Genomic DNA, 27,904 nt, shown 5'->3' on the forward strand with positions numbered 1-27,904 from the left:
CTGATTAGTAGGTGTGTTCGATTAGTGGAAAAAATAAATTTTACTGGTAACATTTAAAAATGTGTAACCCAAAAAGGAGAGGGGTTTTGAGGGGGTATATAACACCAAGGCTACATAAAGAGCCAGGGAGATAACCTAAAATTACTACATAATGGGGAAAGCCCGAAAAAAAAAAAATGACAATACCTGGATGTTAAGAACTATTCAATAATCGGCGTCCTCTCCGCACCACAGCCAGCAAACAATAGCGCTGGCTGTGTGTTGGGAGAGGTGCACTATAAAAGTGCAAGCCGATTGATGAGAGATGTGTGTCAGCTGGCTTCGCAGGGAGGGCTTCCCGGAGCGCTGGTGCCGGACCCACCCCCAACCAGCGTGTGTCACGCATAGCATGACACAAAGTGGGCGGGAGCGGCATCTGCGCTCCACCGGCACGGAGATCGGAGCCGGAAGTGTGAAGGACACTGCGGCTCCTGATTGGTCCAAGCTGAACCGCTCTCTTCAAGCCTTCTTGGTTCATATGAACAAGAATGACTTTAATCTTTCATTCACAATGAACATGGACTCTGATCAGATTACCTTCCTTGATGTCAAAATAATACGCAGTGAAAATGTCTTTCTCCTCAGTAACCTTTATCGCAAACTCACCGCGGGAAATACCATCTTGCATGGATCCAGTTTCCATCCTACCCCTCTACTTCGATCTATCCCAACTAGCCAATATTTGAGGCTTAGACGAAATTGTTCGGACCTCAAATTATTTCAAGTGGCTGCTGATGCACTTCAAAAACGATTGCTACGTAGGGGCTACTCCAAAAAAATCTTTAAAACAAGCATACCAACGAGCTTTAAGTAGTGATAGACAGCAACTATTAGCCCCAAAAACATCAAGTACTTTGAGGAAGGAGGACACAATAAGGATTATAACTCCCTACAACCAACAACATCAAAAAGTTAGACGTATTGTGTCCAAACACTGGCATTTGCTGGCCTCAGACCCTGTATTGGGCCAATATGTGTCAGATTCACCAAATTTTACCTATAAAAGGGCCCCAGCACTAAGAGACAAAGTAGTCCGCAGTGAATTCCGTGACACCAATATGTCCACCTGTTGTAAGTATAAGGGGACCTATATGTGTGGCAATTGTAGATATTGTGGCTACATGCTTACACAAAGATCCCCCATACTGCCCAACGGAATCATCCATCAACCAAAGCATTTTGCAAATTGCCACACGGTTGGCGTGGTCTATCTTCTATGTTGTGCTTGCCAGTGTTTTTACATTGGCAAGACCAAACAAGAATTTTGGCAACGTGCCTACCGTCACCTTCTGAGCATGAGAAAAGCAGAGCCAGAGTTACCTCTGGGCAGGCATGTAGCTATAGCACATGCCGGCAAAATGCCCAAGGTTAAGTTTTTGATCCTTGACCGGGTCCACCCTGCCCCTAGAGGAGGAGACTGGAATAAGTCCCTCCTCCAGCTTGAGCTAAGGTGGATTTATTTTCTTAGGGCCACCGAACCCCCAGGGCTTAATGGATCCCTGTCATTCAAACCTTTCCTTGAGGGTTTCAACTCTGGAGGGATGGAGATTTAATAACATTCGTTCTCCCAATTTGACGCTATTACCTTATATGTCAATCCCCACTACAATGGGATCCTATCTAATATCATTTGCCTATGTTTGTCTATGTATTTAATATGGTTCAATCGTCCTATTTAAACTATACTGTACAATTATACAATTTTTGATCATAACCGTCTTGTCACCTTTTCTGTCCTAAATAGGTTTTCAAACATATTGTGTATTTCAAACATATCGATCTATATATGTATTCTCATTGACTGTTTTCTATTTCAGTATTGTTGTACTAATTGTACACATAGTGTTTAATCTAATATTGTTCCTTTATTAGTTTCTACTAAATACTGTTATCCATCGATTTGTGTATTCCCCCCTCTGTTGATCACCTTGTCATTTTGTTGCCAGTGTTCCTCATTATGTTTACATCTGTGGGTTGTGCCTTTGGTGACATGCATATGCAATAATTGTAGCTATTGTCTTTGTTTGGACCGTTAAATTAGTTATGGTACATAGAATGTGCCGTAATTGTAACAGCACTATTGTATTGTTACAACATTCCCAGCAAATTGTTTTGCTCCGGTTCGTGCCCTCTCTTCACTGGCCATCCCGGCACGGGAAGACATACACCGCGCCTAGTGTGTGGTATTTTGGTCCTTTGTTTCCACCTCCCTGTTCCCATGCGGTTCAGCTTGGACCAATCAGGAGCTGCAGTGTCCTTCACACTTCCGGCTCCGATCTTCGTGCCGGTGGAGCGCAGATGCCGCTCCCGCTCACACCGTGTCATGCTATGCGTGACACACGCTGGTTGGGGGCGGGTCCAGCACCAGCGCTCCGGGAAGCCCTCCCTGCGAAGCCAGCTGACACACATCTCTCATCAATCGGCTTGCACTTTTATAGTGCACCTCTCCCAACACACAGCCAGCGCTATTGTTTGCTGGCTGTGGTGTGGAGAGGACGCCGATTATTGAATAGTTCTTAACATCCAGGTATTGTCATTTTTTTTTTTTTTCGGGCTTTCCCATTATGTAGTAATTTTAGGTTATCTCCCTGGCTCTTTATGTAGCCTTGGTGTTATATACCCCCTCAAAACCCCTCTCCTCTTCTTGTTTGGTCTTGCCAATGTAAAAACACTGGCAAGCACAACATAGAAGATAGACCACGCCAACCGTGTGGCAATTTGCAAAATGCTTTGGTTGATGGATGATTCCGTTGGGCAGTATGGGGGATCTTTGTGTAAGCATGTAGCCACAATATCTACAATTGCCACACATATAGGTCCCCTTATACTTACAACAGGTGGACATATTGGTGTCACGGAATTCACTGCGGACTACTTTGTCTCTTAGTGCTGGGGCCCTTTTATAGGTAAAATTTGGTGAATCTGACACATATTGGCCCAATACAGGGTCTGAGGCCAGCAAATGCCAGTATTTGGACACAATACGTCTAACTTTTTGATGTTGTTGGTTGTAGGGAGTTATAATCCTTATTGTGTCCTCCTTTCTCAAAGTACTTGATGTTTTTGGGGCTAATAGTTGCTGTCTATCACTACTTAAAGCTCGTTGGTATGCTTGTTTTAAAGATTTTTTGGAGTAGCCCCTACGTAGCAATCGTTTTTGAAGTGCATCAGCAGCCACTTGAAATAATTTGAGGTCCGAACAATTTCGTCTAAGCCTCAAATATTGGCTAGTTGGGATAGATCGAAGTAGAGGGGTAGGATGGAAACTGGATCCATGCAAGATGGTATTTCCCGCGGTGAGTTTGCGATAAAGGTTACTGAGGAGAAAGACATTTTCACTGCGTATTATTTTGACATCAAGGAAGGTAATCTGATCAGAGTCCATGTTCATTGTGAATGAAGTGCATTTCATTCATTGTGAATGAAAGATTAAAGTCATTCTTGTTCATATGAACCAAGAAGGCTTGAAGAGAGCGGTTCAGCTTGGACCAATCAGGAGCCGCAGTGTCCTTCACACTTCCGGCTCCGATCTCCGTGCCGGTGGAGCGCAGATGCCGCTCCCGCCCACTTTGTGTCATGCTATGCGTGACACACGCTGGTTGGGGGTGGGTCCGGCACCAGCGCTCCGGGAAGCCCTCCCTGCGAAGCCAGCTGACACACATCTCTCATCAATCGGCTTGCACTTTTATAGTGCACCTCTCCCAACACACAGCCAGCGCTATTGTTTGCTGGCTGTGGTGCGGAGAGGACGCCGATTATTGAATAGTTCTTAACATCCAGGTATTGTCATTTTTTTTTTTTCGGGCTTTCCTCATTATGTAGTAATTTTAGGTTATCTCCCTGGCTCTTTATGTAGCCTTGGTGTTATATACCCCCTCAAAACCCCTCTCCTTTTTGGGTTACACATTTTTAAAGGTTACCAGTAAAATTTCTTTTTTTCACTAATCTAACACACCTACTAATCAGCCCTGATCTGCCTACTTTTCAGATCGGCGGTACCTGTTTATTTGACACACACCTGTGTTAAAAGATCGTCCCTGGCTCCTCTATTTTGAGGACTTCAGATGTCCAGTGATTGTATGGCACTTACCTGACCCAAACAGCTGTGATCAATTAACCAGTGTATCCATCTACCATCTGCATTATTGTATTTGTCGCCAGGGACACTCGTACCCACCAGATGTTTTTAATTGTGCAGGTCACTTAAGTACAGCCATGATTCAACCCTGTGAGTACTCGCCACTATTGTTATTTTTCTTGTGAACTTTTACAGTCACTTTGCAATGTTTAAAACCTTTAGAAATTCATGGTTTTTTACATGTTAATTTATCTATTACTAGAGTACCGTTTTGAACCATCCCCTGAAGAAGAAGCAAATCTCTCTGGCTTCGAAACATGTCGGGTTTATAGTTCAAGCTATGTGTGGTTGATCTGCCTGTCTTCATTCGTTTGCACATTGGTTTTAACTTGTTATATGTGTTCAATAATAAAATTATTTTTCTAAATATTTACTTTTCATACAATTTAATGTGCCTTTAAAGTCCCAATCAGGGGAACCCTACCTTTTGTACATTGTTACCAGGGATGTGGCACACATGAGCGTTCGGTCTTGAGCACACTTCATGTACATTGGATGTATAGCCCTTCCCCTTCCATTTCATTTTAAAAACAATCTACCACTTTAGAAGGATACTTCTATTAATCGTGGATGCCCAACCAAATGATTAAAAACAAAAAAAATGGTCCAAGTGGTTGGCAGATGCAGCTGTGGTTTAGGATACATGTGATATGTCTTCCTTAGCTCCGATTGTGCTTTTCACCCAATTGACAATACATGCCTTGTTTTCTATATCCTAGTTCTGGTTAGGACTTTTCCTGTATGAACTCTTGATGTTCCTCACTTATGGTACAGTTCCATCCATGCAATTTTGCACCACTGCATGGGTAACAAAAAAAAATACCTTATGATTGTTTTGTTTGTCTGTTGTAGTATTAAAAAAATAAAAAGCACTAAAAAAATATCAGTACGAGGTGACAGTTTGAAAATGTTTATCAAAAACAAGTTTGTACGAGAAACTAAAAGGTTGTTTTTTTTTTTAAGACAATTTCTTTTTTCATTATATATACATTTATGAAGATCTAGTTAAGGAGTACACAACTAGGAAAGCATACTTTATTCCGTTAATTCACAACACTTTGTAACAGGGTAATGTTGTCTCCTTTCAACATAATACGACCTATAAAAGACAAAAACAAAAATAAAGCATAAATACTTGATATAGTTTGAAAAAAATCTGAAACTTCATTATGTAAAATACTTAAAACTTGAGCTGAATTGACTCATAAGCCCCTGTTCACATTGAAATCACACAATTTCAAAGCCATATCTCAGTGCGACTTTGAAGACCTCTGTGCAGCTTCATGCACAGATGTCTATTTAACCACTTAAGGACCTGAGGAATTGGCTGCTCAACGACCAGGCCCTATTTTGCGATTCAGCACTGCATGACTTAACAGACAATTGCGCGGTCGTGCGACGCTGTAGCCAAACAAAATTGATGTATTTTTCCCCCGTAAACAGAGCTTTCTTTTGGTGGTATTTAAGCACCTGTGCAATTTTTATTTTTTGCGCTATAAACAAAGCGTGAATTAAGAAAAAATATTTTTCACATTTTTTCTAATCAAATTTTTAACAATTTAAGGCCAATTTGCGCGCTCGCCACCTACAGCCTCCTGAGCAAGCGACGTAGTACTACGTCACTTATGCCCAGGAGCAGCTGACTGCGGCGTTTGTGGTTAAGTCACACCCAAACTCAAAAAAAAAAAAAAGGAGGAGGAGAAGGAGAAGAAAAAGAAGAAGTGTGGTAATGCAAAGTCGGTGTCACACCGATTTGAACCACCCATTGCCATTGCAGGCAATAGGATACGACCTGTCAAATTGCATTACGAGTCACTCCAATGTGAACAGGGGCTAAAGGTCAAATCGCATTACTTTCCATAACAAAAGAAAAAAAAAATTAAGCCCACACAATGGATTTCACGCTACAAAACACAGAAAACATTTAATACATTAAATAAGTCTTCCCACACCCTGAAAAAAGGAAATTAACATCTGTAAATTCTGCATTTTGGAGTACAGGACAGACAGGAGATGTTAAAGCCTACTATCGTCATGTGACGACACTGGCAAAGCTTTGAATGGTTCTTCAGGTTTTAGGAAGTAATGCAGGAACAGAGGTAAGGGGGTCTAAGATAAAGTAAAGTAATTATAATGATAGACCTTTGGATGTTCCCAAAAAATGAATCAGAGGGGTGAGCAAAGAAAACAAAACTGCGCTAATAAAGCTAAAAAAAAACAGGAAAAAAAAAAAAAAAAAAAAGGGGGGGGGGGTGGAAGACACCCAAAGAGTGCCACTGAAAAAGACACCCGATGGTGGAATGTAAAGGAAACTCCCCACCAATCTTGTGGGGATAGCACAAAATAGAGGTACCATATCTTTTAGAATTTTACAATGAGCTGTTCTCCATCTGGCAATACCTGAGGCAGGCTTTCAGATAGACTGCTGTCACTACATAGAAGTAATAGAATTTAATTTACTTAGGACACTTGGAAGCAGAACACAAGGAAGATAGGATAATGTAGGCCGATGCCAACTTAGAGGTAAAGCCTGTGCCATATGCGACTGTCACAAAAAAGGCAACATTGCAGGAGATAACCCGGGGGGGGGGGGGGGGTCCATTGGGTGATCTCTCCTGCAAAGTGACAATACACCTGTGTTAAAAACAGTAGCTGTGTTTAAATGAATGAAGTTCAAAATCCTTATAATAGCTTTCATTTCCATACACGCAAATGCATTGGAAACACTGCACAGTGTATTCCAAATCAAAAGAAAAAAAAAAAAAAAAAAGGTTTCAAGTTTATTACTTTATAAATAGTTTAGAAAAAGGAATATTTGGCTCTTCCAAAAATAGAAGTGTCTGCATTTTTCTCTACAAACTCCAAGCCTTTTTCAGTTCATTCAGTAAATGCTTAAGGTTTAGCTTTCCTGTGAATCACTAAATATTTAGTTGTACAACCACTGTTTGGGAACAGCTTCACATCTTTGTTGCATGGAGTTAACCAACCTCTGGCACCTGTAAACAGATATTCCATCCCATGAGGAAGATTACATTACATTCCACAATTCCTCTGCATTTCTTGCTTTAGAAAAAGCACTTTGATTTCACCCCACACGTTTTCTATTGAATTTAAGTTCTAGGGACTGCGCTAGCCACTCTATAACATTAATCTTGTAGGTCTGGAAACAAGATGCTGCTTGCCTACTGTTGAAATAACCCGTTTCAAGGGCATTTTCTCTTCAGCATAAGGCATACCTCTTCAAGTATTTTGATGTACTCAAACTGATTCATGATACCTGCTATGCGATAAATAGGCCCAACACCATTGTATGAGAAACCTCCCCAAATCATGCTTGCACCACCATGCTTTACTGTCTACACCGTGTACTGTGGTTTGAATTCTGTGTTTGGGGGTCATCTAAAACCCGCCTGCAGCCCCTAGACAAAAAAAAAAAAAAAAAATCTATCTTGCTTTCGGTCCACAAAAATGTTGCGCCATTTCTGTTTATGCCAGGCCATGTGTTCTTTGACAAATTGAAACCTCTTCAGCACAAAATTTTTTAACAATGGGACTTTGTGGGGGCTTCTTGCTGATAGACGCCTATGTTAAGCCAAGCTAATGGTTACAGTACGTACTCACAAGTAGCTTTGGACCTTCTCTGATCACCCTGGAGCGGATCTGATCAATGGCTGAGTCTTTACCATTTTGGCTATTGGTAGTTTTCCTGTTTTCTACCATGTCTTTCTGGTTTTGGGTCCCATTTTAAAGGTAATTTTAGCTGAACAGCCTAATCAGTTTCTGCACTTTATAGGTTTTCCCCTCTCCAAATCAACTTTTTAATCAAAGTACACTTTCTGAACAATGTCTAGAACGACTCATTTTACTCAGATTATCAGAGAGAAATGCGCTATACCCAGCATGTACATCATTTGCTTGCAAAAGCAAATAAATAGTCACAAACACAATATCTCCTGTGCTTGGGAAAGTACCCACTACAAATGAGTAAGCTACATTTGAAATCTGGTTTTATTTGGATAAATACGGTCTTGCTGCCCTTGAAGACTGGGGAAGTCTGGAACACAAACCACACAAAATAAACACAGGGCACACCGACCTAGGGCATTATCCCAAAACCGAATATTTATTAGAGTAAAACGTGATAAGTATTATACTCACAAAATGGCTATTGTTAAAAGCTCATCACAAAATCCAGCATAGTTCAATACATAATCTATCAACTCATGTGATAAGTCCTCGACACGTGTCAGCCTGTTGGATCTTCATTTTCTAACCTCTTCCTCAGAGCCAAGAAGGCTACTGCTAGCACCCCTCTTGTATAGCAGAATGATAAGAAAAAGTCCTTAGGTGTAGGTGTTGCCACCCTGCTCTCCGGGCAGGATGACCTCTTGCATCAACCGGTGGACACAATCCCATCACAATATTTGATCCATCATATACACATACTAAAAAACAAACTATTCACTACTAAAAGAATACATTAGTCATCATAAGATCCATGTAAAAACGTGTACCATGTACAATGTGTTAAAATCATAAAAAGTTGACCGCCCGCTGCATATATATATACTGCCGCAGGGCAGTCCGACTGCGCAAAATCACGTACCTGTACGTGATTTTGTGCACGCCCTGTTGTGAGCGCCGCTGCGATTGTACACAGTGGGAGCCAATCAACAGGTCAGCGGAATGACAGAACAGCGGTCTGCCAAAGTAAACAAGGCAGACCGCTGTTCTGTAAGGGAGTAGAGAGATCTTGTGTTTCAGCTAGGCTGAAACACCCCTTTTCCTCTAGAGCATCCACTGCCCACAGTTAGAAAGCACTCCCTAGCACAACTAACCCATTGATCACCCCTGGTGTTAACCCCCTTCCCTGCCAGTGTCATTTATACAACAATGCTTTTTTTTTTTAGCACTGATCACTGCATTGGTGTCGCTGGTCACAAGGGTCAGTGTCAGATTTGTCCCCTGCAATGTCACAGTCCGCTAAAAATCACTGATAGCCACCATTACTAGTAAAAACAATGTAGCCAATGTGGTGCCTATATTTAAAAAGGGATCAAAGTCATTACCAATTAACTATAGACTTGTTTAACTTTTATAGTCCGGAAGATACTGGAGAGTTAATTAAAATGGAAAAAATTTTTAAAGCAACAGACAGCATGGATTTATGAAAAGTTGTCAAACAAAACCTTATTTCTTTTTAGGAGGCAGCAAGTAAAACTTTGGACAGAGGTGTTCCTCAGAGTGACCGGCAGGTGGTGCTGGGGAGTAGAGGAGCAGAGCAGAGCGCGGGATCAGTGGCTGCGTGCGAGTGAGAGGAGCGGGTGTGTGACCGACCGCGTGAGTAAACCCCCCCCCAGTACAGCGGCGGTGAGCGGTGCTAGAACCCCCCCCCAGAAGAAAAAGCGGGTGGACGGATAGCGGGTCGGTAACCCCCCCCCCTCCCTTATTATGGGCGGCGCAGTAACACCCCCCCCCCCCAGACAGAGAGGGAGAAAACCTTAGTTACTTACCGGTGACGGTATTTCAAAGAGCCTTTCAGGATAGCACCTGGAGAGAGCGCAGCTCCACCCAATCCACAGGAAACACTGCAAATAAAAACTCCTCCTCTTCCACCATGCCTCAGTCATAGAGTAGCCTCCGACATGCTGGAAAACATAAACTACCACAGGTTAAACATTTACAAAATATATTATAAACAAAACCAAGGGGGGGGTAGCTGCTGCTGTCCTGAAAGGCTCTTAGAAATACAGTCACCGGTAAGTAACTAAGGTTTTCTCAGATCGCCTTTCAGGACAGCACCTGGAGAGGATAAGCGAGTAACTTACACTTAGGGTGGGACCACTGCCTGCAGAACTTTTCTGCCGAAGGCTTGATCCTGAGCTGACAACAAGTCCAACCTGTAATGTCTAATAAAGGTTGAATAGCTGGACCAGGTAGCTGCCTTGCAGATTTGATCAGGCGAAGCACCGGCCCTTTCAGCCCATGAGGTTGCCACAGACCTTGTAGAATGCGCCAAGATGCCTTCTGGAGGTTCTTCTCCTTGAGCTACATAAGCCTGTTCAATTGCCCATCTGAGCCATTTGCCTAAAGTGCTCTTTGATGCTTTTTCTCCTATACGGGACCCTGAGAAGATGACAAATAATGCATTTGTCTTTCTAAATTCCTTAGTTACCAGGAGGAACTGAAGTAAGCATCTCCTCACATCCAAGGTATGAAAGGATTCTTCCCGAGTATTACTAGGAGTTGAGGAGAAAGTTGGTAAGACAATTTCTTGTGATCTATGAAAAGATGAAGCAATCTTTGGAAGAAAGGCTGGGTCCGTTCTTAGGACTACTCGATCTGCAAAAATTGTCAAAAAAAGGGTCTGAAATTGAGAGGGCCTGGATCTCACTGATCCTCCTGGCCGAGGTAATTGCTATCAAAAAGATAGTTTTCAAAACTAAATTCTTCAGGGAAGCCTCTTTTAACCACTTTACAACCGGAGGATTTTGCTGTCTTCCGTCCAGGCCACTTTTTGCGATTCGGCGCTGTGCGACTTCAACTGACAATTGCGCGGTCGTGCGACGCCGTACCCAAACGAAATTTACGTCCTTTTTTTCCCACAAACAGAGCTTTCTTTTGGTGGTATTTGATCACCTGTGCGATTTTTACTTTTTGCGCTATAAACAAAAAAAGAGCGTTTATTTTGAAAAAACAACAATATTTTTCACATTTTTTTATATGAAATTCCCCCCAAAAAAGATGGAAAAAACAATTTTTTTAAAAGTTTTTGGCCAATTTGTTTTATGCTACATATGTTTGGTAAAAAAAAATCGCAATAAGCGTATTTTGATTGGTTTGCGCAAAAGTTATTGTGTTTACTAACAAAGGGAAAGATTTCTGTCATTTTTGGTGTTTTTTTTTTTAACGCGTAATGGCGGCGATCTGCGATTTTTTTTGCGGGACTGCGACATTGCGGCGGACAGACCGGACCCCTGACTGACATTTTTGACACTTTTGGGGGTACCAGTGACATTACTGCAGTAATCAGTGCTATATATATGCACTGTTACTGTAAAAATGACACTGGCAGGGAAGGGGTTAATTTTATTGGAGAGGGAGGGGTTAATGTATGCCTGGTGCTTACTGACGTGTAGGGGGGGAGGTGACTATGTGATTCATGGACAGATCGGATGTCCAGCTATGCTGAACAGTCCGATCTGTCACTCCCTGTCACTATGGAGATCCGCCCGCTGTGTTTACACACAGCGGGCGGATCTCCAGACTCGATCCCCGACGATCGGGTAAGAGCAGCGGCGATCGCCGCTGCTCCTCCCCTGGCCCGACTCCCGCTGTGAATGAAAACAGCGGGAGCGAGCCTCCGGCGGCGCGCAAGCGCCGCCCAGAAGGGGAGGAGTCCAGTCACGTTAATACTACGTGACTGGACGGGAACGAGCCACTCTGCCGCAGTAGTATTACTGTGAGCGGTAGTAGAGTGGTTAAAGGTTCAAAAGGAAACTTAGTTAGACCTTGTAACACAATGGTCAAATCCCATTTGGGAAATACTTTAAGGGCTATTGGCCTATTGCGGGCTAATGCCTTGAAAAAACGATTGATTAGAGTCTCTTGGGACAAAGTCTTTTCGAAAAAAACTGAAAGTGCCGCTACTTGCGTCTTTAAAGTACTTGCTGCTAGTCCTTTCTCCATTCCCTCATGGAGGAACTCAAGCACTGAAATTAAATTTTTTAATTCAAAATTTTTGCTGGAACACCAAAAGTTGTATTTTCTCCAGACTTTCAAGTAAATATCCCTAGTCACCTTCTTCCTGCTGGAGAGAAGGGTGGAGATAACTTTTTCTGACAGGCCTCTGGCTCTCAAGATGTCTTCTTCAGTAACCACGCTGTCAGTTGTAAGCGGTCCAGTTCTGGGTACACTAGGTTCCCCTGTGTCAAAAGATCTCTCCTGTACGGAAGCTTCCAGGGGAGGTTCTGAGGCAAGATTCAGCAGGAGGGCGAACCAAGGTCTCTTTGGCCAGTAAGGTGTAATCAGAATCAAGTTGGTCTTTTCTTCCCTGAACTTCTTGAGAACCAACGGAATCAGTTGGAATGGAGGGAACGCGTAAGACAAACGGAAGCCCCATGGATGGGCTAGAGCATCCAAGCCCCAGTCCTGATCCTCCCTGTGTAGGGAAAAGAATCTTTGGACTTTGGTGTTCTGTTGACAAGCGAACAAATCTATTTGGGGAAGACCCCAGACTTCCACGATCTGCATGAATACTTCTTGATTCAGACTCCATTCTGATTCCAACACCTTTTTCCTGCTCAGCAGATCTGCTAGAAGGTTTTGTGACCCCTTCAGATGCACCGCTGTCAGAGAGGCTAGATTTTTCTCCGCCCAGGAGAGTAGCTGTATTGCCAGATCTGATAGCTGTCTGCTTCTTGTGCCTCCTTGCTTTGACACATAGGCCACTGCTGTCATGTTGTCCGACAGAACTTGCACATGATGGCCCCTGACTGTCTGTTGAAAGGACCAAAGACCCAAAAGGATGGCTTTCAACTCCCGCCAGTTGGATGATTTCCTGGACTCTGCTTTGGACCATGTCCCTTGCATCGTCTGGCCTTCCAGGTGGGCTCCCCAACCCCACGAACTGGCATCCGTCGTCAGACGTTTGTTCGTCTGGAAAGTCCATTGCAGACCTTCTTCCAGATTTCTGGAATTCCTCCACCACCACAGAGATCTCTTTGCTTTCGTGGAGATTCTGATGGATTTCTCCAGATGTTCCGGGTATGACCAACTCTGCAGAACGTCTCTCTGGAGAAGACGGGAATGCAGTCTTGCCCACTGTACTGCAGGGATAGCGGCTGTGAGTAAGCCCAAAGCTGCCATGGCCGACCTGACAGTAACCTGATGATTGGTCTGTAATCGAGCAACTGCGTTCTGAGTCTTCTCGATCTTTTCTTGAGGTAGAAACACCTTCTGGAGGACCGAATCTATTCTGTATCCCAGAAATTTTATCTGCTGAGATGGAATCAAACTGGATTTCTCCAAATTCATGAGCCACCCCAGACTCTCTAGGTGGTCCTGAGTCTCCTGAAGGTGTACCAACGCCTGGCTCTTGGACTCTGCAAAAATTAGCAGATCGTCCAGGTAAGGGACAATTGAAATACCCCTCAGCCTTAATGGCTCTAGGGCATCCGCCATTACCTTGGTAAACACCCTTGGAGAAGATGAGAGGCCAAAGGGGAGGGCCCTGAACTGCAGATGCCAGACCGATTCCCCGAGATTGACCGCCAGCCTTAGGAATTTCTGGCACTCCTGATTTATTGGGATGTGCAGGTAAGCGTCCCTCAGATCCAAGGATGCCATGAAACAGTTTGGGGACAACAGTTTGGTCACTGAATAAATGGTGTCCATCCTGAAGTGCTTGTACCGAATTGATCTGTTTAGGATTTTCAAATTTAGGATCATTCAGTACTTGCCTGAGGGTTTTTTCACTAGAAAGATCTGAGAATAAAACCCACGGCCTTGTTGCCCTTCGGGGACTTGGATAATTACTTCCTGTTGAATCAGCTCTTGTAAAAGAGACATCATTGAGGAAGCCTCTTCCGGATCCCTTGGAAGGGGAGTAACATGGAATCTGCTTGGAGGTGTCTCCGAAAACTCCAGTTTGTATCCTTGAGCCACTATATTCTTCACAAAGGGGCTTGCGGATACGTCTTCCCAACGTGGGAGGAACCGTAACAGCCTTCCTCCCACTGGAAGACTTGTCACTTGCTTTTATTGGCCTGGTCAGGTGGTCTAAAGAGGACTCCACCTTTCCCTTTGCCTTTATGGGAGGTCCATCTTGATCTCTGATCTTGTTCACGACCTCTGTTGGTTTGTTGAACAGAACGAAATCTCTTCTTAGGAGGAGATTTCTTTTTTAATGGAAAGGCTTTCTTCTTATCCGCCGTTCTGTCAAGAATTGCTTCCAATTCAGGTCCGAAAAGCAAGTCACCGGCAAAAGGTAAACCACAGAGTTTCACCTTAGAAGCTGAATCACCTGTCCAGGTTTTCAACCAGACCGCCCTCCTGGCAGAGTTGACAAGGGCTGCTGACCTGGCAGACATTTTGATAGACTCAGCAGAAGCATCGGCCATATATTTTACTGCCTTTAGGAGCAGCGGAAATGAATCCAGGAGATCTTTCCTTGCTGTTCCAGCCTCCACATGCCCTTTAAGTTGTTCGAGCCAGCACTCAAGATTTCTGGCTACCACCGTGGAGGCCATGGCCGGCTTAAGGCTAGACGTAGAGGAGTCCCAAGCCTTTTTAAGGAGAGAATCTGCCCTCTTATCCATGGTGTCTTTCAGAACACCCATGTCTTCGAACGCCAAATCCGTGCGGCGAGACACCTGAGAAAAAGCAGCATCCACTCTGGGCTTTTTGTTCCATAGGTGCGCCGTATCTTCTTCAAACGGAAATCTCCTTCTTAGGGATTTAGAGAAAAAAGGGGCCCTCTCTGGGTCCTTCCACTCTTTTTCAATAGATTCAGTAAGGACTTTATGAACAGGAAAAACCCTGCGCTTTGTCTGTTCAAGGCCCTGGTACATTCTGTCATGAAGTGAAACTTGCACCTTTTCTTCTGCGATTTCCAACGTGGTGTAAATCGCTTTCAGCAACTCATCAACCTCTTCCAAGGATAATTTGTATCTGGAAGAACTAGCCACCTCTTCCTTCTCTTCCTCCTCTGAATCCCTGATGGAACAGAGAGCACTCTCCCCCTCATCTTCTGAATCACTTGACACTGCAGACTTAGAAGTAGACGGCTGGGAAGATGTACCACCCGTTTGTTGGGAATCTGAAAGAACTTGTGGCGTCCTGGATAACAGGGAACGAACTGAGGACAGGGTGTCTGTGAGTTCTTTAAATGAAGATATGAATTCATTATTCTGCTGACTAGACTCTTCCTTCACAAGGTCAGCAATACATGCTTTACAAAGTGGCTTCACCCAGGAATCTCTGAGTGGATTCTTGCATGAAGGGCATTTCCTTGATGCTGGGGCTCTTGTCTTCACTGTGGCTTTAACCTAGTAAAGAAAAAGCCACCATGAAAGCCCAATAACCACAAATAAAAGAAAACCACCACCTAGTGATTTCTTGCAAGGGAGAAAATCGTGACCCACACCAAAAAGGATCAGAAGAAAAGACTCCCAGATGCATATATATCCTGTTAGACTGGGAACAGTTACTCAGTCTACAGGGCAGGCTCCAAAGGAGGAAGGAAGAAACCCCACAATAAAAGCTCACACAGTAAAGAAAAAAGAGGCACCACTGCACCTCTCCTACCTGAGCTTGGCCGGCGCTGGCGGTGCCTGCTTCCACCGTCGCTGCAGACTTTTCCTCCATGTTGTTGAAAAGCGCAGCTTGCTGGCAGATCTCTCCATTTAAATACCGCTTCCCGCGTCCTCCTCTGTGGACCGGAAGCGGAAGCGCCGACCTCGTGACCTGCCTCTGACCCCTGCGTGTATTGCGGTTGGAGCAAACGCCGCCACGCCCCCACCGGAAGTCCCGTCCACCGGAAGTGACGCCGCGCGTCCCCGGGATCAGAGTCCGAAAGTGCGGGAGATTCGAATGCCAAAAGCGGCTCCCCGCCCGCCGACCGGCCGAAGCGCGGACCTCTGACGCCCGGACCGGATCCTCCGATGGGTTTCAGCTCCCCTGAGCGAACGAGGTGAGAGGCTCCGGAGCATACCCCCTTTGACACTCCAGGGAGGGGAGCTGGGATGGTCTCCATGCTGAAACAGCAAACAAAAACTGGGCAACAAATCCTTCTCTCCCCCTGGAGAGAGTGCAGCCCTTCCACATAGCTCCTGCAATGCTTCCACCATGGCGGAGGAAACACAAATGACTGAGGCATGGTGGAAGAGGAGGAGTTTTTATTTGCAGTGTTTCCTGTGGATTGGGTGGAGCTGCGCTCTCTCCAGGTGCTGTCCTGAAAGGCGATCTGAGAAAAGGAGACTAGCAGAACAAAGGCTGACCGGGAAGTGACCGCGGGAGGCGGGTGCAGAGAGGAAGACTGACCGACTGAGGGAGGAATCGCCGTCAGGAACTGCAAGTGACAGGCTTAAAGGGACACACACTAGGTATGTAAGACTGGTGACTGAGATTGAACACTGACTGAGGGTGTAGAGTAGTACCCGAGTGTCTGTGAGTACCTATTGCGACCGTGAGTGCTGTGTGACCGTGAGTGCTGTGCGACCGGGCGGTGCGACCGAGTGTTGTGCGACTGACCGGGTGGTGCGACCGAGCGTTGTGCAACTGACCGGGTGGTGCGACCGAGCGTTGTGCAACTGACCGGGTGGTGCGACCGAGCGTTGTGCGACCGCGAGTCAAGTGAGTGTAGCGGAGTGCCAGAGGGTGAGAAGGTAGAGTTAGGAAGCCAGGAAACAGCCACACAGGATACTCAAATTACTGAATCCCGATTAGATAAGTAGGTACAATGCCCGGCGGGTGTGGAGATGCTACTCGGTGTACATCTTGTGATATGTATGCAATCGAGGGCGAGTACAAATGCGCAAAAATGTAAGCACATAGCATTCCCTGAAGCTCAGGTCCAGAATCTAGGGAAGCAGCTGGCAACACTGAGCCAAATGTCCATACCGAGGGAGAGCTGGAATCGTACCAGTCAGGTGCAGGCAGGGGCTTGCACAGGGGTGGACAGAGTAATGGAGGTGCAGGCATCAGAGCAGAGTAGAGGGGTGACAGGAGGGGTAGAAGGGGACAAGGCAAGGAGGCCGGTCCTGGGCTGGAGCACCCCAATAGATACGCCCCATTGCGTGATGATGGGGAAACCAGTTAGGGACCAGCATTGCTGGAACAGAGCGACGCCCTTAGCTGCCAGGGGAAGAACTCCTCCAGTGAGGCTGGGAGAAAGGGAAAGGAAAGACAGGTGCTGGTGGTAGGGGACTCAATTATTAGAAGGACAGACAGTGCAATCCGTCACAAAGACCGTGGGCGCCGAACAGTCTGTTGTTTACCGGGCGCTCGGGTTCGGCACAACGCGGATCGGGTGGACAGATTATTGGGTGGGGCTGGGGAAGACCCAGCTGTCATGGTACACGTGGGTACCAATGACATATGTAGAGGAAGATGGAGAGACCTACATGATTTCAGTGACTTAGGTGCTAAGTTGAGGAGTAGGACCTCCAAGGTAGTATTTTCAGAAATACTACCTGTACCTCGAGCCACAACAGAGAGGCAGCGGGAGATTATGGAAGTTAACAAGTGGCTGAGGATCTGGTGTAGTAAGGAGGGTTTTGGGTTCCTGGAGAACCGGGCAGACTTCTCAGTCGGCCACCAGCTCTATGGTAGGTACGGATTGCACCTAAATGGGGAGGGTGCAGCCCTACTGGGTGAGAAGATGGGTGAGCCGAAAAGTTAGAGGGGCTTTTAAACTAGGTGATGGGGGGGGGGGGGAGGGTAAAGATGTAGAATTAGCCAGTGGAAAGCAAGATTTAGAGGGCACGAATGGGGACATTAGCGGTAGGGTATTCTGAGCTCCTAAACCCAGGGTGGGTATGGGGAAGAATCACAAGCGCAGCCTAAAAACATCAAATGAGAATATATGTAAACGGCCAAAATTACAAGGTTTGTATACCAATGCCAGAAGCCTGGCCAACAAGATGGGAGAGCTGGAGCTGCTGATGTTTGAGGACTTAGATTTTGTGGGTATAACAGAAACTTGGTTCGACAACTCATGATTAGATGGCGACCATTCAGAGGTATTCCCTTTATCGCAGAGATAGAGAAGGTAAAGGGGGAGGGGTATGTCTGTATATTATGAACAGTGTACAGGTAAATATGAGGGATGATAATAATGGAGCTATGGACAAGGCAGAATCCCTATGGGTAGAACTTGAAATGGAAGGCACTGTGGGGAAGGTAATATTGGGCGTATGCTATAGGCCCCCCAACCAGAGGAAGGAGGATTGGCAGCAAGGATGGGAAATGTCATTATAATGGGGGACTTTAATTATCCAGATATAGACTGGGCAGAAGGAATCACACACTCAGCCAAGGCTCGGCAGTTCCTAAATGTTTTGCAGGACAATTTCATGGGTCAGATGGTGAATGCACCGACAAGAAAAAATGCGGTACTTGACCTACTGATTACCAACAATACAGACCTGCTTACGGATATAGAAATACGGGGCAACTTAGGAAACAGTGACCATAGGTCAATTCATTTCAGTATTAATTATAGTAATAGGAAACATAAGGGTAATATAAGGACACTGAATTTCAAAAGAGCCAATTTCCCAAAACTGCGCTCTCTGCTAGAAAACATCAAATGGGATAGAACCATTGGAACAAAGAACACGGAGGAAAAAATGGGAGTGCTTCAAGAGCATACTAAACAAAGGGATTGACCAGTGCATTCCAAAGGGAAATACATTTAAAAGAGCAAAACTAAACCCTGGGTGGCTAAACTCCAACTTAAAAATGCATATTAATGCTAAAGAAAAGGCCTTCAAAAAATACAAGACTGAGGGGTCATTGGCAACATTCAGGCATTACAAAGAGTCATATAGCGGGAGAGATTAAAAAGAACCCCCAAAAATTCTTTAAGTATATAAAGAGTAAAAGCGAGGCCAGAACACATTGGTCCCATAAAAGACAAGGGAGATTTGGCCACAGAGGACAGGGAAAAGGCGGTAGGTAGTGTTAAATAATTTCTTCTCTTCAGTCTTCACAAAAGAATCGGGGGGCTACACTAACCTAGCTTGTAAGCCCAAACTAAATAATATACCTCAGAAAGTACCGCCATGGCAAACAGAAGATAAACTTGGAACCAAACTAGAGGAACTTAACATAAATAAATCACCGTGACCGGATGGCTTGCACCCAAGGGTTCTTAAAGAGCTCAGGCAGGTGATTGCCAGACCATTATTCCTGATCTTTAAGGATAGTCTACAGACGGGTATGGTGCCAGCTGATTGGAAAAAAGCCAACGTGGTACCAATATTTCAAAGAGGGCCGAGATATATCCCAGGTAACTATAGGTCGGTCAGCCTAACATCAGTAGTCTGCAAGATTTTGGAGGGGATGTTAAGGGACCACATACAAGACTTTACTACTAATACCATTTTCATTACTAATCAGCATGGATTCAGGAAAAAAAAATGGATTTTTGACTTACCGTAAAATCCTGCTCTTAAGCTCATTGATAGACGCAGATTCCATCTCTTGATATCCGTAGGGTATTACTGCCCCCTAAAGGAGTAGGACACTAGGCAGAAAAAAAGTTCTGGCTACACCTATGGGCAGTCCCAGGGGGTATACCCTCTCCCTGCTATAGGATGTCAGTTATGTAACAAAGCAGTGTCAGAGAAATCAAACCAACCCAACTCAAAATAGAGGGGCGGGTACTGCGTCTGTCAATGAGCTTAAGAGAGATTCCATCTCTTGATTTCCGTAGGGACGCCCCAAAGCAGTGCCATAAAGGAGGGGTGGGATAACAGAAAAAACCCAATCCAGGAGGCCAAAACAGAGCCAACCAGAAGAACAGATGACTCATCGAAACAAGAAGATGAAAATTTAGCAAAGGTATGAACAGACGATCAGGTAGCCGCCTTGCAAACGTGAAGCACCGACGCCTGATGGCGGAAAGCCCAGGAAGCACTAAGAGCCCGAGTAAAGTGCGCCTCAACAGGGAACGGAGGAACCCGACCCTTAATAGAATAAGCCTGTACCACCATCTGCCTGATCCATCTGGAGATAGTCGCGGCAGACACAGGCAACCCCTTTCTAGGGCCATCCGTGATCACAAAAAGCGAATCAGACTTACGAAAGGAGTCAATAGTAGCCAAGTACACCCTGATTGCCCGAACCACATCCAAGGAGTGCAATGCAAACTCCCGAGGATGACTGGGCTTAGGACACAGGGAAGGCAATACAATATCCTCATTCAAGTGAAAACCCGGAAACCACCTTAGGAAGGAAGGATAGATTCGGACGAAGAACCACCTAATCCCTATGAACCACCAGATAGGGGGAACGACAGGACAACGCAGCCAGTTCCGTCACCCTGCGCGCAGAAGTGATAGCCACCAAAAATGCCACCTTCTGGGATAAGGTAAGCAAGGGAATCTCCCTAATATTTTCAAAGGGAGGTTTCTGGAGAACCGACAACACCAAATTAAGGTCCCAGGGCGGCAAGGGCGAGCGCACCGGAGGAACCAGGTTCCACACCCCCTGGATGAAATTCCGCACCAGGGAATGAGTGGCCAGTGGCCTCTGGAAGAAAATCGCCAAGGCTGAAACCTGACCCTTGATAGTGCTCAAGGCCAGCTTCTGCTCAACCCCCCGTTTCAGGAAGGCCAAGATCCGAGCCACCGAGTAAGAGCGTGGAGGAACCCCGAGGGACTCACACCACGCGATATAAGACTTCCACGTGCGATGAGATCTTTCTAGAAGTCGCTTTCCTCGCTTTAAACAGAGTAGGAATAACTGAAGCAGACAAACCCCTGTCCTTCAGCACCTGGCTCTCAACAGCCAAGCCGTCAATGCCAGCGACCGTAAAGCAGGATGGAAGATGGGCCCCTGAGACAGCAGATCCTCCCTGAGAAGGAGTCGCCAAGGAGCATCCGCGACCAGCCTGACCAAGTCGGCGTACAAGGCCCGACGAGGGCAGTCCGGAGCCCCAAGAATGACTGGAATGCCTTCCGCCTCTATCCTGCGAAGTAGTTTTGGCAGCAACTTGGAGGAAAGCAGCTGATACTGCCCCCATGGGGCAACCAGCGCGTTTGTGGCATCCGCCAGAGGATCGCGGGAGCGGGCTACAAACCTCTGCACTTTCCTGTTGAGCCGAGATGCCAACAGATCCACATCTGGGGTGCCCCAACGAAGGCACAACTGGTGAAACCCCTCTGGATGAAGAGACAATTCCCCTTGATCCAAGGTCTGACGGCTGAGAAAGTCCGCCTGCCAATTTTCCATGCCCGGAATGTGAACCGTGGAGAGAGCAGGAACAAAACGTTCCGCCCAACGAAGGATGCCGGCCACTTCCACGGCCACCAGAACACTCTGGGTGTCCCCCTGGTGATTGACATAAGCCACGGCCGTGGCATTGTCTGACTGAATCCGAACTGGGCAGCCCCAAAGACGCTTGGTCCAGTGAACCAGGCAAAGCCTGATCGCTCTCAGTTCCAACACATTTATCCGCAACCTGGATTCTTCCAGGGACCAGAGCCCCTGAGCAGACAGCCTGCCGAGAACCCCTCCCTACCCGGATAGACTGGCATCCGTGGCGGCAATCGTCCAATAGATCGGAAGAAATGACTTCCCCTGACTGAGCATCGGAGACCGAAGCCACCAAACCAGGGACTCCCTGGTCCGCTCGCTCAGCCGGATCCGATTGTCCAGGGAATCGGGATTCCGGTTCCATTTGAGAAGAATCTCCTTTTGGAGAGTCCTCGTATGAAACGGAGCAAAAGGTACTGCCTCGAAAGACGCCACCATCAGTCCCAGAACCCTCATGCAGGTCCGAAGGGACGGCCAGTTGACAGACAGTAACAGCTGAGTCGCCGACTATCTTCTGGAGTTTCTCCGCAGGGAGAAACCCCTTGGCCAAGGACGCATCCAAAGTCAGGCCCAGATAGTCCAGCCTCCTGGAGGGAACCAGGGATGACTTCTGCAGGTTCACAAGCCACCCAAACTCTTCCAAAGAGGTCATGGTGATCTCCAAGTTTGACAACAGAGCCTGCGGAGACTCCACACGGAGGAGGTCGTCCAGGTAGCCCAGAACCGATATGCCCCACTGCCGCAACAGCGCCAGAACTGGGGCCAAAACCTTTGTGAAGACCCGGGGAGCAGAGGCGAAACCAAAGGGTAACGCCACAAACTGATAATGGTCCTCTCCCACAGTAAAGCGTAGAAAACGTTGGTGTCCTGCGTAAATGGGAACGTGAAGATAGGCATCCTTAATGTCTATGGAGGCCAGAAAGTCCCCCTGATGCAGGGAGGCCACTACTGTGCGAATGGACTCCATCTTGAATTTTTGCACCCGGACAAAACAATTCAGCGCCTTTAAGTCCAGAATTGGACGCACCTTGCCCTCTTTCCTGGGCACTGAAAAGATTTGAGTAAAAGCCCCGAAAACGTTCCCCACAGGGAACCGGAACTACCACTCCCTGTTGTAACAAGTCCTGCACTGCCCCCAACAGAGCCCTTAGGCGATCAGGGGACAGTCGCACATTGGAAGGGAAGAACCTCACCCAATCTTGTATCCGGACCGTATGACCTCCTGTACCCATTTGTCTTGAATCCTGGAGAGCCACGGGTCCGAGAACCGGCGAAATCGCCCCCCCCCCACCTGACATGGGTGGGGACGCACCATCAGACCGAAGCGGACAAATCCTCAGGTCTGGAAGGACCGGATTTTTGCTTACCAGACCAGGGTCTCTTGAAACCCCCCCGAGGGGGCCTTGGAGGGTTCGGCCTGCGGGAGAAAGGTGCTCTTGCCCCCAGTGAGACCTTTGATAATATCATCCAAGGTAGCACCAAACAGGCGATCCCCCTGAAAAAGGGAGATCAGTCAAGGCTTTCTGGAAGCCTGATCCGCCGACCAGCACTTCAACCATAGCATGCGCCGGAGGACCACCGCCGAGAACGACACGCCCCAGCAGTGGAGCAGCATCCAGCGCGGCGCCACAAACTGCAGCCCCTCCTGCACCATCTGGTCCAGCAACTCCACCACGGCAGGGGGGAGGCTTCTCCCCTCCAGGTCACAGCGTAACAACTTGACCAATCCTGTCAATGTTTGTGAAACCAGAGCAATGGTAAACACTGGTCTGAATGCCAACCCCGCCAGGGAGAATATAGAGCGGGACACAGATTCCGCCCTACGATCAACCGGATCCCTAAAGGACGGGGAATAAAAGTAGCTTTATTTAGCCTGGAGACCGGCGGATCCACTGAAGGCGGCACCATCCATTTCTTAAGGAGGGACTCTTCAAACGGGTAGAGCCTAGCAATCCGTTTGGGCATCCCAGGGGGTCGTTTCGGAAGGACCCACTCCTTAATGATATTGTCAAAGCATTTGGGAAGAGGAAAAACCTTTGCCACCTTGGAGGGCTTGCGAGTGCCAAAGGCAACTTCCGTATCAGTTGCATCCGCAGCTGCAACCTCCAGCTTTAGGGTCTCCCGGACAGACACAATCAGCGCGTCTACCAGCGCCTTGTCTTGCGCTACAGCGGAGGCAGAAAGGTCATCCTCACTATCAGAGGACACGGGGCGCGAGACAGAAGCCCCAGAGGAGAGACCCGCGTCAGCAGCGACTGGCTCAGAATCATTTTTTTTTAAAAGTCTCCCAGCGCTACAGCTCCCCCCTCCCCCACCCCAGTGGCCAGGCAGCGTGCCTAGAGACCCCCGCAGAGAGAGAAGAGAGACCCCCAAAAGGCTCACCACCCAATGCATCAGAAGTTCAAAGGACTGCTCAGCAGCGCTGTCCGCATGGAAAGAAAGGCCTGTGGAGCCATGTGCCTGGGTCTAGGGAGGGGCTCCACCCCCTGACTCTCCTCCAGGAACTCCCACTGCAGCCCAGCTCTGAAGAAAAATGAGCTGGGTTTACCAAGATGGCCGCCATGAACTACACGAGGCGGCCCCGCGCGCTGCAGCGGGAAGGGTGGTGCCCCACCAACAGACGATCGATCGGCAGGTAGGCCCTGGGGAGTCAGGGAGGAAGCCCCGTCCGCACCGTCGGGACCCCCTTAGTGGCCTGCACGAACTGCCAGCCAGCTCTCACACACAAATACCCCCCCCCCCAAGGGGGGTGGGGGAGAGGGACACCACAGGAGGGGGGTGCACAGAAGAACAGAGGGGAACCCAGAGAACTGGGGGTCTGACCGTCCCAGGGAGGGGCCCGCGTCCATCCCAGAGTCAGCCATGAGGGAAAGGGGGGAAACATTTACTCACCATACCGCAACAGAGCGGGCGCCACTCCAGACAAAACCCCTCGCCGCCCAGTGGGGGGTATGTCGGCCAAAAGGGACGCTGCGACTCGGTCGCCGACCGGTCGTATGCGACTCCGCGGGACGTTTAACCCGCGGGCCAGTCCCGGTCCAGTGGGACTATGTTGCGGCCAACCCAGCGCGGAGCTAGGGCCTGCACGCGCTCGTAGGCCGGCTGGGGTGACCACTGGATCTCAGCATCCAGCCTGTCGCCCAGATCCGGCATAATTGCTTGAGGATCTCACAGGAACAATTCAGAGAAAAAAGCTAGCTAAAAAAAGATCCAAAAAAACTTGCCAGGACCAGAGATCCCAGCAAGGAACTTAGGTCCTTACTCCTGACTAGGCAGAAAAAAACTGACATCCTATAGCAGGGAGAGAGAGGGTATACCCCCTGGGACTGTCCAAAGGTTTAGCCAGAATTTTTTTTCTGCCTAGTGCCCTACTCCAGTAGGGGGCAGTAATACCCTACGGATATCAATATGGAATTTGCGTCTGTCAATGAGCGACTGAGAAATCGTTCTTGCCAAACCAATCTATTAACTTTCTACGATGAAGTGAGCTGCCACCTAGATAAAGGTAAGCCTATGGATGTAGTGTATCTGGACTTTGCAAAGGCCTTTGACACCGTTCCCCACAAACACTTACTGTTCAAACTAAGGAAGGTAGGTATGGACCATAAGAGGAGTACCTGGATAGAGAACTGGCTCCAGGGGAGAGTGCAAAGGGTGGTGATTAATGGGGAGTTCTCGGATTGGGCGGATGTGGAAAGTTCTGTCCTGGGGCCCATCCTGTTTAATTTATTCATAAATGATCTAGAGGAGGGGATATCTAGTACAATCTCAGTATTTGCGGATGATACTAAACTAAGCATGCCAATATCTTCTATGCAGGAGGTGGAAATCTTACAAGCGGACCTGAACAAAATAATGGGGTGGGCAACTACATGGCAGATGAGGTTTAATGTTTAAAAATGTAAAGTAATGCACTTGGGTGCCAGAAACCTGGCTACTCACTAGGGGGGGAACCTCTGGGTGAATCTAAGATGGAAAAGGACTTGGGGGTACTGGTAGACAACAGGCTTGGAAGTGGCATGCAAGCCAAGCCGCTGCAAGCAAAGCCAACAGAATACTGGGATGTATAAAAAAGGGGATTCACTCCAGAAATAAGAGATTATTCTCCCACTCTACAAGACTCTGGTCCGGCCACATCTGGAGTATGCTGTCCAGTTCTGGGCACCGGTCCTCAGGAAGGATGTGCTGGAACTGGAAAGAGTCCATAGAAGGGCAACAAAAATAATCAGGGGAATGGAGGACATCAGCTATGAGGAAAGACTACAAGCACTGAACTTATTCTCTCTGGAGAAGAGACGATTGAGGGGGGATATGATATCAATGTACAAATACTGTACTGGCAACCCTAGCATAAGGAACAAACTATTCAGAGAAAAGGGAATACAATAAGACACGTGGCCACTAACTAAAACTAGAGGAAAGGCGGTTTAACCTTAAAGTACGTAGGGGGTTCTTTACTGTCAGAGCAGTAAGGATGTGTAATTCTCTTCTACTAGCAGTCGTATCAGCAGGGAGCATCGATAGTTTCAAAAACCTATTAGATGGACACCTTAAAGACCACAACATACAGGGGTATACAATGTACGGTTAACAGCAAACACACACACATCATAGGTTGAACTGGATGGACTGATGTCTTTTTCAACCTCACTATGTAACTATGTAAGGTGTGGCTGTGGAATGCTTGGATTTTGTTAAAGCAATGGACACCAGGTTTATCTTACACATTAGCCGTGTGTGGCAAAGTCTACAGGCTTGGAAAGATCAGTTTGTAAATGGATAGAAAACTGGCTAAAAAAAGACAGTATGAATCATTAACCACTACGCTTTGAATTCTCTGAATAGTCTTAAGGTTCTCAGTTGTGTACCCAAGGTTCAGTGTTGGGACCCTTACTTTAATACATTAATGATATAGGGCACGTATGTAAAACACAAGGCCCACAGGCCAAATGCGGCCCTCCAGGGCTTGTCATGTGGCCCTCACATCCAGTTTTGCAGCCAGAACTCCATTCTGCCACCTCCAGCTTTCACCCTCCGCTCCCAATCCCCGCTGTCACTTTTAAATATAGAAGCCTTCTGTGTTTACAAGGGACAGCTTTGCCCTCAGCGGCTTCCGGATTAAACAGATTCCTGGATGCACTCACAGTAGGGCACAGCAGGGATAGATCTCCAGAATCGAAGAGAAAGAACGATCTCCCGGCAAATACACAGGTAGTAGAGCCAAGTAGGTGAAAGATGCGAGAAAGCTTCATGGGGGTTGGGGTTACAAACTCAGTGCACTCCTAAACCCTGCACGCAACGCCCTCGTGAACTCGGCCTTCTGCACGCAACGCCCTCGTGAACTCGGCACTCTGTACATAGCGCACTCCTGAACTATGCACGTAATGCCCTACTAAACCTTGCACTCTGTACATAGCGCACCCCAAATACAACCGGCCCTTTGAGGGTAACCCTACTGCTGATGCGGCCTGCAATGAAATTGAGTTTGACACCCCTGATATAGGGTCTGGGAATTAAAGTACCATTTCAGTCTCTGCAGATGACACTCAAGTTATGCAGTAGAATAACATTCTTACAGGATGTCTCCAACTTACAAGCCGACGTCAACGCACTGTTTAATTAGGCATCTGTGCGGCAAATGAGGTTTAATGTTGAATAATGTAAAGTTATGCACTTGGGGGCGAAGAATATGCAGGCATCATACATAATAGGGGGTGTACAACTGGGGGAATCAATGGTGGTAAAGGATCTAGAGGTTTTGGTAGATCATAAGCTTGACCACTTAAGGACCAGGCCTATTTCTGACACTTGTTTACAAGTTTAAATCAGTATTGTTTGGTAGAAAAGTACTTGGAACCCCCAAAAATGTATGTATGTGTGTGTGTGTGTGTATATATATATATATATATACATACATACACACTCACACATATACACTCACACATATATATACACTCACACATATACATACATACATACATACATATACACTCACACACATACATACATATACACTCACACACATACATACATATACACTCACACACACACACATATACACTCACACACACACACACACATATACACTCACACACACACACACATATACACTCACACACACACACACATACACTCACACACACTCACACACACACACACACACACACACACTCACACACATACACTCACACACATACACACACACACACACACACACACACACACACACACACACACTCACACACATACACTCACACACATACACACACACATACACACACTCACATTTTTTTTTTTTATAGCAGAGACTCTAGAGAATAAAATAGAGCTAGTTGCAACACTGTCACGCCGCATTTGCGCAGCGGTCTTACAAAGGCAATTTTTTTGAAAAATATACACTTTTGAAAAAAGAAAAAAAAAAAAAAACAGTAAAAGTTAGCCCAATTTTTTTCTATAATGTGAAAGAAATCTTACGCCGAGTAAATAGATACCCAACACGTCTTCAAAATAGCACACGCTTGTGGAATGGCGACAAACCTAAAAATCTCCATAGGCGATGCTTTAAAAATATCTACAGGTTACCAGTTTAGAGTTACTGATTGCAGCGATACCTCATGTGTGGCTTTAACACCATTTACATATGTGGGCACGACTTTATGCGTTTACTTCTGTGCGTGAGCTTTT

General features: G+C 46.7%; 1 protein-coding gene across 1 annotated transcript in view; it reads right to left on the reverse strand.

Moving 5' to 3' along the window:
• Positions 1–5,202: 5,202 nt before the first annotated feature.
• Positions 5,203–27,904, reverse strand: part of SNRPE (small nuclear ribonucleoprotein polypeptide E) — a 143,265-nt gene continuing 120,563 nt past the window's right edge. The window contains exon 5 of the mRNA XM_082247136.1: positions 5,203–5,276. Coding sequence (XP_082103262.1) covers positions 5,221–5,276 — 56 coding nt within the window. The 3' untranslated portion in view covers positions 5,203–5,220. The remainder of the gene's footprint in view (positions 5,277–27,904) is intronic.

The sequence above is a fragment of the Pelophylax lessonae genome (genome assembly GCF_965119305.1).
Source record: "Pelophylax lessonae genome assembly, chromosome: 2".
NCBI lineage: Eukaryota > Metazoa > Chordata > Amphibia > Anura > Ranidae > Pelophylax > Pelophylax lessonae.